At 45.2% G+C, this 15,986-nt stretch overlaps 1 protein-coding gene and 1 non-coding gene across 2 annotated transcripts; both read right to left on the bottom strand.

Moving 5' to 3' along the window:
* Positions 1–11,080: 11,080 nt before the first annotated feature.
* Positions 11,081–11,153, bottom strand: TRNAF-GAA (transfer RNA phenylalanine (anticodon GAA)). The gene has a single exon. It is a non-coding gene; the product is annotated as a tRNA-Phe (tRNA).
* Positions 11,154–11,203: 50 nt separating this feature from the next.
* LOC109750724 (U-box domain-containing protein 26) lies at positions 11,204–13,473 on the bottom strand. Its single transcript, XM_020309672.4, has one exon. It carries the CDS (start codon positions 12,649–12,651, stop codon positions 11,449–11,451), a length of 1,203 nt encoding a protein of 400 aa, XP_020165261.1. The 5' UTR covers positions 12,652–13,473; the 3' UTR covers positions 11,204–11,448.
* Positions 13,474–15,986: the final 2,513 nt, after the last annotated feature.

Here is a 15,986-nt window from a genome sequence, read left to right as displayed (position 1 = left end):
TTGCATTTCTCATTTGATGCAACCAGACAACTTTTGTTGCACATCCATACGCTTTCAATTCCTCTAGGATCCAACATGTCATGATATTCTTATGTTTTTAGAATTCCGTGAACCAAAAACACCCTGCAAATTTGCCTTAACATATTCTTTTAGAAGCTAGTGCACCGATAATTACAAATTTTGTTTTCTTTGTTACTATCTTATTTAAAGACAGGCTTGGCTTAGTGATGAAGTACTTTCCACCAAGAGCTCCTTGGTTTGACACGGCTTCATTGCATTGCACAGTGCATGTGTAGGGTAAGGGCTGCCTCGTATAATCCTTCCTCAGACCCAGCTAGTATGTGAGTTTCTAGCACTGGTCTGCCCTTTTATTATTATATTGAAGTTAAAATCTATCATTTAAAACAATAAGAATGCTAGAATTTTAGCTAGCTAGTATTAGAGCATGGTTAATAATATAGCTAGCTGATGGCTATAAGGAACCGCCATGTCATCTATAGCCATCATCTACATGCACTCATACAATAATGTGGGCTATAAGGTGGATGTGGAGTTTCTACACCCAGGAGCAAATGCTCCTGGTGTGAACAGTAAAATCAAAAAAATTCAAAAAAATCTAAAATTTATTTGTGGCATACTTTCACAAATGTTTGTTGTGCATGCAAAATTTTATCACAAAATCACATTGATGAAAGGTGTGGTAAAAAAACAAAACCGATGTTCTGAAAATGTTACTTACAAAAGCATTTTGGAGCTGCGATTTTGTTTTTTTAGCACGACTTCCACCAATGTGATTTTGCGATGATTTTTTGCGTGCACGACAAACATTTGTGAAAGTATGTCACAAAAAAAATTCAATTTTTTTGTTTTTTTCTATTTTTTTGATATTACTGTTCACACCAGGAGCTCCTGGATGTAGAAAGGCACTTTCGCTATAAGGTTGGCTATTAAATTAGTAGTTTTTTTCATCTTCCCTTTATCTCTTTCTTCACATTTATTGCATTTATCTAGGAATGCGCATATAGCTAGGCTCTTGGATGAGATCCCACTCCCCTTACTTTTTCACATCTCTCTCCTCTACATAGGCAAAAGTGCTATATAAGCGGGCTATAAGCCCATTATTATACTTGCTCTTGGAGCCTTTTTGATTCACAGGATTTCAAAAATAAAAGAACACATGAATAGAAAAACACGGGAATTGCAACATCATTCCCACTTGAATTCTACGGGATTAAATTGGTAGTGATGTATGTTTGTCTGCAAAGGTAAAACAAGGGACTCTTTGCAAGTGGAGGGAAAATTTCCTTTGAAATGTACTGCACATAAATCTTTGGAAAATTTTCTATAGATTTCAATCATCCGAATCAAACAACCCACATATACTAGTAAAATTCCTAAGGATTTCAATACTTCACAACTCCTATGAAATCCTTATAATAAAACAAACATCTAGTGCCACTTTATTTTATAGTATTTCAAACAGAAAGGAGTGTGAAAAAAAGGTGTAAGGTGTTATGGCATGTGAGATCCTACATGGATTGAAACATAGAAGTCAATAATAAAAGTTTGGATGGTTTGAGGGACTGTGGTATCCCCAGCCCACCAGGGTTCAAGTTCTGGTGCTCGCATTTATTCCTGAATTTATTTCAGGATTTTCGGCGATGCGCATTCAGTGAGAGGAGACGTTCCCGTCGATGACGAGATTGAAGGAAATATGCCCTAGAGGCAATAATAAAGTTGTTATTTATATTTCATTATATCATGATAAATATTTATTATTCATGCTAGAATTGTATTAACCGGAAACTTAGTACATATGTGAATACATAGACAAACATAGTGTCACTAGTATGCCTCTACTTGACTAGCTCGTTAATCAAAGATTGTTGAGTTTCCTAGCCATGGACATGAGTTGTCATTTGATTAACGGGATCACATCATTAGCTTAGCAGTTGATCGTTTAGTTTACTGCTATTGCTTTCTTCATGACTTGTACATGTTCCTATGACTATGAGATTATGCAACTCCCGATTACCGGAGGAACACTTTGTGTGCTACCAAACGTCACAACGTAACTGGGTGATTATAAAGGTGCTCTACAGGTGTCTCCGATGGTACTTGTTGAGTTGGCATAGATCGAGATTAGGATTTTTCACTTCGATTGTCGGAGAGGTATCTCTGGGCCCTCTTGGTAATGCACATCACAATAAGCCTTGCAAGCAATGTGACTAATGAGTTAGTTGCGGGATGATGCATTACGTAACGAGTAAAGAGACTTGCCGGTAACGAGATTGAGCTAGGTATTGAGATATCGACGATCGAATCTCGGGCAAGTAACATACCGATGACAAAGGGAACAACGTATGTTGTTATGCGGTTTGACCGATAAAGATCTTCGTAGAATATGTAGGAGCCAATATGAGCATCTAGGTTCCGCTATTGGTTATTGACCGGAGACGTGTCTCGGTCATGTCTACATAGTTCTCGAACCCGTAGGGTCCGCACGCTTAAAGTTCTGTGACGATTGGTATTATGAGTTTTTGTGTTTTGATGTACCGAAGGTAGTTCGGAGTCCCCGATATGATCACAGACATGACAAGGAGTCTCGAAATGGTCGAGACGTAAAGATCGATAGATTGGACGACTATGTTCGGACACCGGAAAGGTTTCGGGAGGTTTCGGACATATACCGGAGTACCGGGGGGTTACCGGAACCCCCCAGGGAGTATATTGGGCCTAATGGGCCTTAGTGGGAGAAGAGGAGGGGCGACCAGGGCAGCCGCGCGCCCCCTCCCCCTCTAGTCCGAATTGGACAAGGGGGGGGGGCCTTTTTCCTTCTCTTCCTCTCTCCCTTCCTTCCCTTCTCCTACTCCTACTAGGAAAGGAGGAGTCCTACTCCCGGTGGGAGTAGGACTCACCCCTTGGCGCACCCTCCTCCTGGTCGGCCGCCTCCCCCCTAGCTCCTTTATATACGGGGGCAGGGGGGCACCCCATAGACACAACAATTGATCATTGATCTTTTAGCCGTGTGTGGTGCCCCCTCCACCATAATCCACCTCGGTCTATCGTAACGGTGCTTAGGCGAAGCCCTGCGACGGTAGCTTCATCAACATCGTCACCACGCCGTCGTGCTGACGAAACTCTCCCTCGAGCTCTACTGGATCGTGAGATCGCGGGACGTCACCGAGCTGAACGTGTGCTGAACGCGGAGGTGCCGTACGTTCGGTACTAAGGATCAGTCGATCGTGAAGACGTACGACTACATCAACCGCGTTGTCATAACGCTTCCGCTTAACGGTCTATGAGGGTACGTGGATGACACTCTCCCCTCTCGTTGCTATGCATCAGCATGATCTTGCATGTGCGTAGGATTTTTTTTGAAATTACTACATTCCCAACAGTGGTATTAGAGCCAGGTTTATGCATAGATCTTATATGCACGAGTAGAACACAAGTGAGTTGTGGGCAATACAAGTCATACTGCTTACCAGCATGCCATACTTTGGTTCGGCGGTATTGTTGGATGAAGCGGCCCGGACCGACATTACGCGTACACTTACGCGAGACTGGTTCTACCGACCTGCTTTGCACACAGGTGGCTGGCGGGTGTCAGTTTCTCCAACTTTAGTTGAACCGAGTGTGGCTATGCCCGGTCCTTGAGAAGGTTAAAACAACACTAACTTGACAAACTATCGTTGTGGTTTTGATGCGTAGGTAAGAACGGTTCTTGCTCAAGCCCGTAGCAGCCACGTAAAACTTGCAACAATAAAGTAGAGGACGTCTAACTTGTTTTTGCAGGGCATGTTGTGATGTGATATGGTCAAGACATGATGCTATATTTATTGTATGAGATGATCATGTTTTGTAACGGAGTTATCAACAACTGGCAGGAGCCATATGGTTGTCGCTTTATTGTATGCAATGCAATCGCCTTGTAATTGCTTTACTTTATCACTAAGCGGTAGCGATAGTCGTAGAAGTAATAGTTGGCGAGACGACAATGATGCTATGATGGAGATCAAGGTGTCGCGCCGGTGACAACGGTGATTATGACGGTGCTTTGGAGATGGAGATCAAAGGCACAAGATGATGATGGCCATATCATATCACTTATATTGATTGCATGTGATGTTTATCCTTTATGCATCTTATTCTGCTTTGATTGACGGTAGCATTATAAGACGATCTCTCACTAAATTTCAAGGTAAAAGTGTTCTCCCTGAGTATGCACCGTTGCCAAAGTTCGTCGTGCCGAGACACCACGTGATGATCGGGTGTGATAAGCTCAACGTTCATCTACAACGGGTGTAAGACAGTTTTACACACGCAGAATACTCGGGTTAAACTTGACGAGCCTAGCATATGCAGATATGGCCTCGGAACACTGAGACCGAAAGGTCGAGCGTGAATCATATAGTAGATATGATCAACATAGTGATGTTCACCATTGAAAACTACTCCATCTCACGTGATGATCGGACATGGTTTAGTTGATTTAGATCACGTGATCACTTAGATGATTAGAGCGATGTCTATCTAAGTGGGAGTTCTTAAGTAATATGATTAACTGAACTTAAATTTATCATGAACTTAGTCCTGTTAGTATTAGCATATCTATGTTGTAGATCAATAGCTCGCATTTAGCTCCCCTGTTTTATTTTTGATATGTTCCTAGAGAAAACTAAGTTGAAAGATGATAGTAACAATGATGCGGACTGGATCCGTGATCTGAGGTTTATCCTCATTGCTGCACAGAAGAATTATGTCCTTGATGCACCGCTAGGTGACAGACCTATTGCAGGAGCAAATGTAGACGTTATGAACGTTTGGCTAGCTCAATATGATGACTACTTGATAGTTTAGTGCACCATGCTTAACGGCTTAGAATCGGGACTTCAAAGACGTTTTGAAAGTCATGGACCATATGAGATGTTCCAGGAGTTGAAGTTAATATTTCAAGCAAATATCCGAGTTGAGAGATATGAAGTCTCCAACGAGTTCTATAGCTAAAAGATGGAGGAGAATAGCTCAAGCAGTGAGCATGTGCTCAGATTATCTGGGTACTACAATCGCTTGAATCAAGTGGGAGTTAATCTTCTAGATAAAATAGTGATTGACAGAATTCTCTAGTCACCATCACCAAGTTACTAGAACTTCGTGATGAACTATAATATGCAAGGGATAACAGAAACAATTCCCAAGCTCTTCGCAATGCTGAAATCAGCGAAGGTAGAAATCAAGAAAAAGCATCAAGTGTTGGTGGCTGACAAGACCATTAGTTTCAAGTAAAAGGGCAAGGGAAAGAAAGGGAACTTTAAGAAGAATGGCAAGCTAGTTGCCACTCCCATGAAGAAGCCCAAAGCTAGACCCAAGCCTGAAACTAAGTGCTTTTACTGCAAAGGAAATGGTCACTGAAAGTGGAACTGCCCTAGATACTTGGCGGATAAGAAGGATGGCAAAGTGAACAAAGGTATATTTGATATACATGTTATTTATGTGTACTTTACTAGTGTTTATAGCAGCCCCTCGGTATTTGATACTGGTTCAGTTACTAAAGAGTAGTAACTCAAAACGGGAGTTGCAAAATGAACAGAAACTAGTTGAGGGTGAAGTGACGATATGGGTTGGAAGTGGTTCCAAGATTGATATGATCATCATCGCACACTCCCTATACTTTCGGGATTAGTGTTGAACCTAAATAAATATTATTTGGTGTTTGCGTTAAGCATGAATATGATTTGATCATGTTTATTGCAATACGGTTATTCATTTAAAGTCAGAGAATAATTGTTGTTCTATTTACATGAATAAAACCTTCAATGGTCATACACCCAAGGTGAATGGTTTATTGAATCTCGATCGTAGTGATACACATATTCATAATATTGAAGCCAAAAGATGCAAAGTTAATAATGATAGTGCAACTTATTTGTGGCACTGCCGTTTAGGTCATATTGGTGTAAAGCGCATGAAAAAAATCCATGCTGATGGGCTTTTGGAATCACTTGATTATGAATCAGTGGATGCTTGCGAACCATGCCTCATGGGCTAGATGACTAAGACTCCGTTCTCTGGAACAATGAAGCGAGCAACTAACTTGTTGGAAATAATACATACTGATGTATGCAGTCCGACGGATGTTGAGGCTCGCGGCAGGTATCGTTATTTTCTGACCTTCACAGATAATTTGAGCAGATATGGGTATATCTACTTCATGAAACATAAATCTGAAACATTTAAAAATTTCAAATAATTTCAGAGTGAAGTGGAAAATCATCGTAACAAGAAAATAAAGTTTCTACGATATGATCGTGGAGGAGAATATTTGAGTTACGAGTTTGGTCTACATTTGAAATAATGCGGAATAGTTTCGCAACTCACGCCACCCGGAACACCACAACGTAATGGTGTGTCCGAACGTTGTAATCGTACTTTACTAGATATGGTGCGATCTATGATGTCTCTTACTGATTTACCGCTATCGTTTTGGGGTTATGCTTTAGAGACGGCTGCATTCACGTTAAATAGGGCACCATCGAAATCCGTTGAGACGACGCCTTATGAACTGTGGTTTGGCAAGAAACCAAAGTTGTCGCTTCTTAAAGTTTGGGGCTGCGATGCTTATGTGAAAAAGCTTCAACCTGAGAAGCTCGAACCCAAATCGGAGAAATGTGTCTTCATAGGATACCCAAGGAAACTGTTGGGTACACCTTCTATCACAGATCCGAAGGCAAGCCATTCGTTGCTAAGAATGGATCCTTTCTAGAGAAGGAGTTTCTCTCGAAAGAAGTGAGTGGGAGAAAAGTAGAACTTGATGAGGTAACTGTACCTGCTCCCTTATTGGAAAGTAGTTCATCACAGAAATCTGTTCCTATGACTCCTACACCAATTAGTGAGGAAGCTAATGATGATGATCATGTAACTTCAGATCAAGTTACTACTGAACCTCGTAGGTCAACCAGAGTAAGATCCGCACCAGTGTGGTACGGTAATCCTGTTCTGGAAGTCATGTTACTTGACCATGACGAACCTACAAACTATGAGGAAGCGATGATGAGCCCAGATTCCGCAAAATGGCTTGAGGCCATGAAATCTGAGATGGGATCCATATATGAGAACAAAGTGTGGACTTTGGTTGACTTGCCCGATGATCGGCAAGCCAAAGAAAATAAATGGATCTTCAAGAGGAAGACAGACACTGATAGTAGTGTTACTATCTACAAAGCTAGACTTGTCGAAAAAGGTTTTTGACAAAGATCAAGGTGTTGACTATGATGAGATTTTCTCACTCGTAGCGATGCTTAAGTCTGTCCGAATCATGTTAGCAAATTGCCGCATTTTATGAAATCTAGCAAATGGATGTCAAAACTACATTCCTTAATGGATTTCTTAAAGAAGAGTTGTATATGATGCAACCAGAAGGTTTTGTCGATCCTAAAGGTGCTAACAAAATGTGCAAGCTCCAGCGATCCATCTATGGACTGGTGCAAGCTTCTCGGAGCTGGAATATACGCTTTGATGAGTTGATCAAAGCATGTAGTTTTATACAGACTTGCGATGAAGCCTGTATTTACAAGAAAGTGAGTGGGAGCACTACAACATTTCTGATAAGTATATGTGAATGACATATTGATGATCGGAAATAATGTAGGATTTCTCTAGAAAGCATAAAGGAGTATTTGAAAGGAGTTTTTCAAAGAAAGACCTCGGTGAAGCTGCTTACATATTGAGCATCAAGATCTATAGAGATAGATCAAGACGCTTGATAGGTTTTTCAAGGAGTACATACCTTGACAAGATTTTGAAGTAGTTCAAAATGGAACAGTCAAAGAAAGAGTTCTTGCTTGTGTTACAAGGTGTGAAATTGAGTAAGACTCAAAGCCCGACCACGGCAGAAGATAGAAAGAGAATGAAAGTCATTCCCTATGCCTCAGCCATAGGTTCTATAAAGTATGCCATGCTGTGTACCAGATCTATTGTATACCCTATACTGATTTTGGCAAGGGAGTACAATAGTGATCTAGGAGTAGATCACTGAACAGCGGTCAAAATTATCCTTAGTGGAATAAGGATATGTTTCTCGATGATGGAGGTGACAAAAGGTTTGTCGTAAAGGGTTACGTCGATGCAAGTTTTGACACTGATCCAGATGACTCTAAGTCTCAATCTGGATACATATTGAAAGTGACAAAAGGTTCGTCGTAAAGGGTTACGTCGATGCAAGGTATAGACTGACAGCAAAGTCGTTGCCGTCGACCAGAAAAAATAGCAGACGGCAAAGTATTCTTTGCCGATTTACCTTTGCCGTCTGACTTTGTCGTCTTCTTCCTGACGGCAAACTCTTTGCCGTCTGGATTTACGTCTTTGCCGTCTGTTATCCACAGACGGCAAACTAGCAGTTTCCTGTAGTGAGCAATTAGCTAAAGTAGCTCCGTGCAGAGCATTGTAGACATAGAAATTTGCAAAATACATACGGATCTGAATTTGGCAGACCCGTTGACGAAACTTCTCTCACAAGCAAAACATGATCACACCTTAGTACTCTTTGGGTGTTAATCACATGGCGATGTGAGCTAGATTACTGACTCTAGTAAACCCTTTGAGTGTGGGCCACATGGCGATGTGAACTATGGATATTAATCACATGGTGATGTGAACTATTGGTGTTAAATCACATGGCGATGTGAACTAGATTATTGACTCTAGTGCAAGTGGGAGACTGAAGGAAATATGCCCTAGAGGCAATAATAAAGTTGTTATTTATATTTCCTTATATCATGATAAATGTTTATTATTCATGCTAGAATTGTATTAACCGGAAACTTAGTACATGTGTGAATACATAGACAAACATAGTGTCACTAGTATGCCTCTACTTGACTAGCTCGTTAATCAAAGATGGTTGAGTTTCTTAGCCATGGACATGAGTTGTCATTTGATTAACGGGATCACATCATTATGAGAATGATGTGATTGACTTGACCCATTCCGTTAGCTTAGCAATTGATCGCTTAGTTTACTGCTATTGCTTTCTTCATGACTTGTACATGTTCCTATGAATATGAGATTATGCAACTCCCGATTACCGGAGGAACACTTTGTGTGCTACCAAACGTCATAACGTAACTGAGTGATTATAAAGGTGCTCTACAGGTGTCTCCGGTGGTACTTGTTAAGTTGGCATAGATCGAGATTAGGATTTGTCACTCCGATTGTCGGAGAGGTATCTCTGGGCCCTCTCGGTAATGCACATCACAATAAGCCTTGCAAGCAATGTGACTAATGAGTTAGTTGCGGGATGATGCATTACGTAACGAGTAAAGAGACTTGCCGGTAACGAGATTGAGCTAGGTATTGAGATACCGACGATCGAATCTCGGGCAAGTAACATACCGATGACAAAGGGAACAACGTATATTGTTATGCGGTTTGACCGATAAAGGTCTTCGTAGAATATGTAGGAGCCAATATGAGCATCCAGGTTCCGCTATTGGTTATTGACCGGAGACGTGTCTCGGTCATGTCTACATAGTTCTCGAACCCGTAGGGTCCGCACGCTTAAAGTTCTGTGACGATTGGTATTATGAGTTTTTGTGTTTTGATGTACCGAAGGTAGTTCGGAGTCCCGGATATGATCACGGACATGACGAGGAGTCTCGAAATGGTCGAGACGTAAAGATCGATATATTGGACGACTATGTTCGGACACCGGAAAGGTTTCGGGAGGTTTCGGACATATACCGGAGTACCGGGGGGTTACCAGAACCCCCCGGGGAGTATATTGGGCCTAATGGGCCTTAGTGGGAGAAGAGGAGGGGCGGCCAGGGCAGCCGCGCGCCCCTCCCCCTCTAGTCCGAATTGGACAAGGAGGGGGGGGCGCCCCCCTTTTTTCTTCTCTTCCTCTCTCCCTTCCTTCCCTTCTCCTACTCCTACTAGGAAAGGAGGAGTCCTACTCCCCGGGAGTAGGACTCCCCCCTTGGCGCGCCCTCCTCCTGGCCGGCCGCCTCCCCCCTAGCTCCTTTATATACGGGGGCAGGGGGGCACCCCATAGACACAACAATTGATCATTGATCTTTTAGCCGTGTGCGGTGCCCCCTCCACCATAATCCACCTCGGTCTATCGTAACGGTGCTTAGGCGAAGCCCTGCGACGGTAGCTTCATCAACATCGTCACCACGCCGTCGTGCTGACGAAACTCTCCCTCGAGCTCTACTGGATCGTGAGATCGCGGGACGTCACCGAGCTGAACGTGTGCTGAACGCGGAGGTGCCGTACGTTCGGTACTAAGGATCGGTCGACTGTGAAGACGTACGACTACATCAACCGCGTTGTCATAACGCTTCCGCTTAACTGTCTACGAGGGTACGTGGACGACACTCTCCCCTCTCGTTACTATGCATCACCATGATCTTGCATGTGCGTAGGATTTTTTTTTGAAATTACTACGTTCCCCAACCGAGGTGCCTAAGGTGACTTCTTAAATTTCAAGATGATATGCCGGCTCAATCTTTCGGAAGTGCTCATAGCGGTAGGGTGTGCGTGTGTGCCTTCATAGGGGTGAGTGTATGCGCGTGTATATGAGCGCTTGCGTCTGTAGTGTGTTAAAAAAAATTAAAAGTTTGGTTTCAGCGCACAAAATTCTGCCACATCATTTATTTAAGAATTCAGCCTTGTGAAAAAAACTCAGGCGATAGAATACCATTTTCAGATTTTGAAAAAGTGATTGGTTAGGCAGTTCACAAATCAAGTGCAAGATGATATGCCGGCTCAATCTTTCGGAAGTGCTTATAGCGGTAGGGTGTGCATGTGTGCCTTCATAGGGGTGAGTGTACGCGCATGTATATGAGCGCTTGCGTCTGTAGTGTGTTAAAAAAAGTAAAAGTTTGGTTTCAGCGCACAAAATTCTGCCACCTCATTTATTTAAGAATTCAGCCTTATGAAAAAAACTCAGGCGATAGAATACCATTTTCAGATTTTAAAAAAGTGATTGGTTAGGCAGTTCACAAATCAAGTGCAAAATCTAGAAACAATTTTGAATGAGTTAGAAGACTAAATTTAAATTTCAATAAAAAGAAGAGAATGCGGTGAGCGTGGATCGAACACGCGACCTTCAGATCTTCAGTCTGACGCTCTCCCAACTGAGCTATCCCCGCTATTCTGTCAAGTATTTTGTACTTTCCTATTTAAAAGTGGGCAACTGTTAGACTACTTAAATCGAACAATCTTTCCAGATTAATGGTACACCTACATCTTGCTGTTTCCAGTAACAAAACAGTTCAAATCAAGAGAATCACCACAATACGTCCGGGCAATTTAATCTCACAGAGTTACTACATAAATTGCACGGAATTGAATACCATGTCATTGGCAGACATTCTTGACGCAGAAACTTACAGCTTACAAGAACATCTAAATCCTCGCTAACTCTAATGAGTACTCAGCTCTAGTTCACCTGGATTTGAGCAGCTTCAGCAGCGCCCTCGCCTTGGCCTTAGCCCTGGCGCCGCACTGGCTCTGAAGCAGCAGCAGCAGCTGCGTCACCACCCCGGCGCCCACCGCCTCGCTCCGCGCCGCCCGCGACTCCCTGCACACGGCTAGCAGCGCCGCCGCCGCGTGCTCGCTCCCGTCGTTGCTCGATGACATCATGAACACGTGCCTCACGAGAATCCGCGTTGCGCCGGGCGCGCGCGCCACCGCCCTCCGGCCGGCCTCCGTCTCCGCCAGCGCCTCCACCGCCGCCAGCGCGCTGGACACGGCCCCGCCGCCCTTGCCGTACGCCCACCACGACAGGTGCCTGAAGAGCGCGCCGACCGCGCCGTGGTGGATGGCGCTGCCACGCGCCGGCTCGGCCGCGCAGACCGCAGCGATCGCGCGCACCGCAGCCTCCGAGGCGCGCGCGTCGGGGGCCGGGCCGGCGTGCTGCTGCAGGAGCGGCAGGAGCGCCTGCCACACGCGCGGCGAGGCGGCCACGACGAGCGCCAGGTCCCGCGTCGCCGCGGCCGTGGCGACGGTCTCCAGGAGGCGGCACAGGCCTGCCTTGGCCCGGCCGCTGCCTCGCCCCAGCAGCCGGACGAAGGACGCCAGGTTGTCCTCCTTCTTGAGCATGTTGAGGCAGTCCAGCTGCGGCGCGGCGGCGTTCGACGGCATGAGGCTGAGCGCGCACTGCAGCGCGAGCTCCTCCGCCTCTGCGTGGCGCTGCGCTGGCGCGGTCGGCGCGGCGTGGAAGACGAGCGGCAGGAGCACGCAGAGGAACCCCAGCTGCAGCATGCACGCGCGGCCGACGTCGGACTCGGACGCCAGCGCCAAGACCTTCTTGAGCGCGCCGATCTTGGCGGCGGCGGAGGTGGCGTCGGACTGGAGGCACCGCTTGAGCGCCGCAAGCGATGGATCGTCGTCCGCCGACTCCGGGAGGCTGTGGTCGGTGGCGGCGGAGAGCCAGCGCTCGATGAGGTGGCGCAGGGTGCGGTTGGGCACGAGCACGGTGGTGTCGGCGTCGCCGAGGGCCTGCATTGTGACGGGGCAGGTGCGGTGGCCGTCAGCGAGCCACCGCTCGATGCATTGACGGTCGTACGTCTGCCCCGTGCAGAGCGTCACCGGGTCCGTGAAGATGTCCAGGCTGATCGGACACCGGAACAGGTGCGGTACGCTCATCTCTGGCACCCACAGAGATCAGCAGGAATGCAACAAGAAATGGAAGAAGCTAGACGCCCACACAAGAGCACGGACCCAGCAAGAAATGGAAGAACCTAATCCTTCCTCCAAGCAGGAAAAAGAGAATCGCAAACCACTCCACTCATACCAACCAAGAACTCATCAAGAAAACCCCAAAAGATGGCAAACAAATCTGCAGCTCCGGCCGATCGGTGGAGAAGCCTTTGTAGGCCGCGATCGACTTATTTCGAGGAATGCGGTCACACAGAAAGCTTTTTTTTAACTCGTTGGAGGTTGGAGGCACTCACTCCCATGCCACTCCCATCAAGAATCCATGGCGATGTAATGTAACAGCGGCAGACGAAACCCGTGAAGTGACCGCAGCAGGGTCGGTCACTGCGTGGGATGCCGGCCCCGGCCCCTATGATGGCCGTACTTGATGCAGATGATGGGCACAAGGCTGGCCAAACAACAGGAGTCGCAGCAGCACAAGTGTCACAGGCAGTACTGGATATGATATGGGCTCTCTCTGTGTGTGTCTCTCTGTCTTGGAGGAGAGAGAGGAGGGGGAGGAGGAGCGAGGAGGACGAGAGAGGAGGAGGTGTGTGCGATGGTCATGGCAAGATAAAGGCAGCCGCAGCGGCTGGAGAACTTTCTCTTTTGGTGGTAGTCTTTGAAAGGGATTGGTCTGGTGATTGGACCAGTACACGCCATGAGCGAGGAAAGTTGAATACTGGAAGGAAACATGGGGGCGGTCAGAGTTGGGGACTGGCCGGAATGCAATGTGCAGCTTGGAACGGCCAACTTGAGAGGCTGCACCATTTTAAAAATGGATTAATAAGAGGCTGAACGCCCGCTCTGCCAGCAATTTGACTGCTGTTTTGCATACTATCCTGCAGCTTGCAAGGTTCAGAGAAATTAGGGGCCAAAGGAGATCATGCCTTGAAAGTATAATGGAATGGGTAAATGTTTCTCTTCTCATCTGTGGGGTAAATGTCTTTGGTGTTACTGTCTACATTTGTGTGGTGTCACTGTTTGCCAACTGTGGACTACTCTGAACTCTCAACTCTTCAGCGGTAACCTTTTCCTCCCTACTCTACATGGGTCATGAGTACATTTAATGACTGTTATTAGTGTACAGTACGCTATAATGACCTAAAAATTGACATTATGACAGAAACAGGGCTAATCCGTTAGATCCTTCCTTGCCCTTCATTTTTGGTGAATCTGAATTATAATAACATTATTGTTTTGGTCCGGTTTGTCAGAAAATGTTGCGACAGCAGCAACAGTTGTGCTGCAGCTCCACGACAGAGAGAGAGAATCTTTCTTAACAAGACAAAGATCAGTATACTAAAGTATGATCTGCACAGTTGAAACTAAGAAACTCCTCGAGCGACCCACTAAGAGTAAACAATGCAATTCCGTAGGTGCTAATGGCAGCTTAATGCGGCTATGACAGTGCAAAAGTCTTGGGTTACACTAGACTTTTAGGCAGTGTAGCCTGTAATGGCCAGCAGGATTGCCAGAATTAAGGGGCTCTCTAGGGCTAGGCTAGGATGGTGCCCTTGATGCGCTGATGATCATATGAGACGGGATCTAAATGAGACAAGCCAGAGGGCATGAGCACCAGTACTGGTGGCAAATCCAGTACAGTTGTCACTAGAAATGTTCATTATGTACGTAATTGTTCTTCTTGCCCTAAGGACAAAAAAACTATTGTAATACTCCCTCTGTAAACTAATATAAGACATTTTAGATAACTAAAGTAGTGATATAAAACATCTTATATTTGTTTACAAAGTGAGTACACCATATACTTTGTATGTTTTGGACATGGCCGTGGCAAAATTTTAGTTTTTGCTGGGATGGTTGCCAATATTTTGGATTGCACATACCCTTTATTTTACTCGAATTTATTTTCATACTAACATTGCCAAAACCCGGGCGATCGAATCATTGACCAGAATATTTGCAAACCAAATTTTTGGTAGAGTTGTCATGGGCTCAAGCCAAACACACCATATGTATGTTGAATTAATGGATTTGCTTCGAGATCCTTGTGCTTCCCCTGCCTTACCAACTTGTTGGAATGGTTAGGGTTGCAAGGCGAAGCCGCCGGTGATGCATGAGCGGAAATAGCGATGGAACCAAGGGAGGTGAGCTTGTCTAGGTCGTTTGGATCGCAGGCGCAACCAAGTGAGAGATGTTGCTGGGGTGGCAATAAGTTAGGAGGGGTAGGGTTGCAGTTTGGGGGTGTTCATCGGAGTTGGGAGGGAACAAGATTTATATTGATGCTTGATCTAACAATGGATGCTAGCAAAAACACGAAGGTTGTGTAATTGGGGAGAATATGCAATAGGTTTAGGGGTGAGGGTTAGGATTGCATGTTATGGGCATCCTAGTGTCACAAGCCATTGATTACATACCTCGTCATGGAGAACACTTTAGCGGATATGAAGTTTTTTCCTTAAGAAACCAGCAAGAGCTTTGCCTATTCACTAAGAAAAAAGAAATTTATTAAAACACCTCCACTTACACGTCAAGCGAACTACTCTCAAAGACTGGAACAATGGGACGACCACCTTGCACTAACTCTTGCTGCATTCACATCGTAGCGCCATTAACCATGCATCATGACAAAGCACCTCCCAACTGTCCGTACACGTGACTCCACGGCCCACTAAAGGGATCGAGAGGTCGACTAGAGGGGGGGGAGGGGGTGAATAGGAGACTATAATTGTTTAGCATAACTTCCAATCTTAGGGATAAAGTAAGTTCTCTAGATATGCAAACTACGATGAGAACAAACTATATGGCAAGAAAGCTAACACACTATGTAAGCAAGAACATCAAGCTAGCTAGCAAGAAAACATAATTAGAAGTATGAAAATGATAAACCAAACAAGTCGGATATGCGATTTGTATCCTAAAGTTCACATCTTTGGTTTGGTGAAAGTGTCGATTGAGTGGTTCTCTTTCAGTCCTCAAAGTTTGGTGGAGTTTTGAGTGGAGGGATGAAGAGTAATCGAGATTTAGAGTTGAAAATGGTGGAGAAGCTCAAGTCAAAGATTTGAGTTGGAGGAAGGAGAAGGGTGGCTATTTATACCCCCAAGGCCAAAGTGATTGTTGCTTCAGAGGGGACTCTAGGGACTTACGTTAAAGGGTATGGGTACCCAAGGTCACCCGAGGTGATAACACACTCAAAGAACTGAGGGTTAGAGAGCCCGGGGACCCGGGCTGTCTAGAGAGCAGACTCTCACTTCAGGAGCCCAAAGGTCCCAGCAACAGTCGTGAATGCCTAGGGTTTTAACCCAAAAATGATGCGACACATG

This window comes from Aegilops tauschii, chromosome 2 (assembly GCF_002575655.3).
Source record: "Aegilops tauschii subsp. strangulata cultivar AL8/78 chromosome 2, Aet v6.0, whole genome shotgun sequence".
In the NCBI taxonomy this organism is placed as follows: Eukaryota; Viridiplantae; Streptophyta; class Magnoliopsida; order Poales; family Poaceae; genus Aegilops; species Aegilops tauschii.
The sequence above is the reverse complement of the archived record's forward strand: the minus strand, read 5'-3'. Positions and strand labels throughout refer to the sequence as shown.

Coding starts and splice junctions, on each gene's coding strand:
- LOC109750724 (XM_020309672.4), bottom strand. CDS start 12,651: ATGAGCGTACCGCACCTGTTCCGGTGTCCGATCAGCCTGGACATCTTC.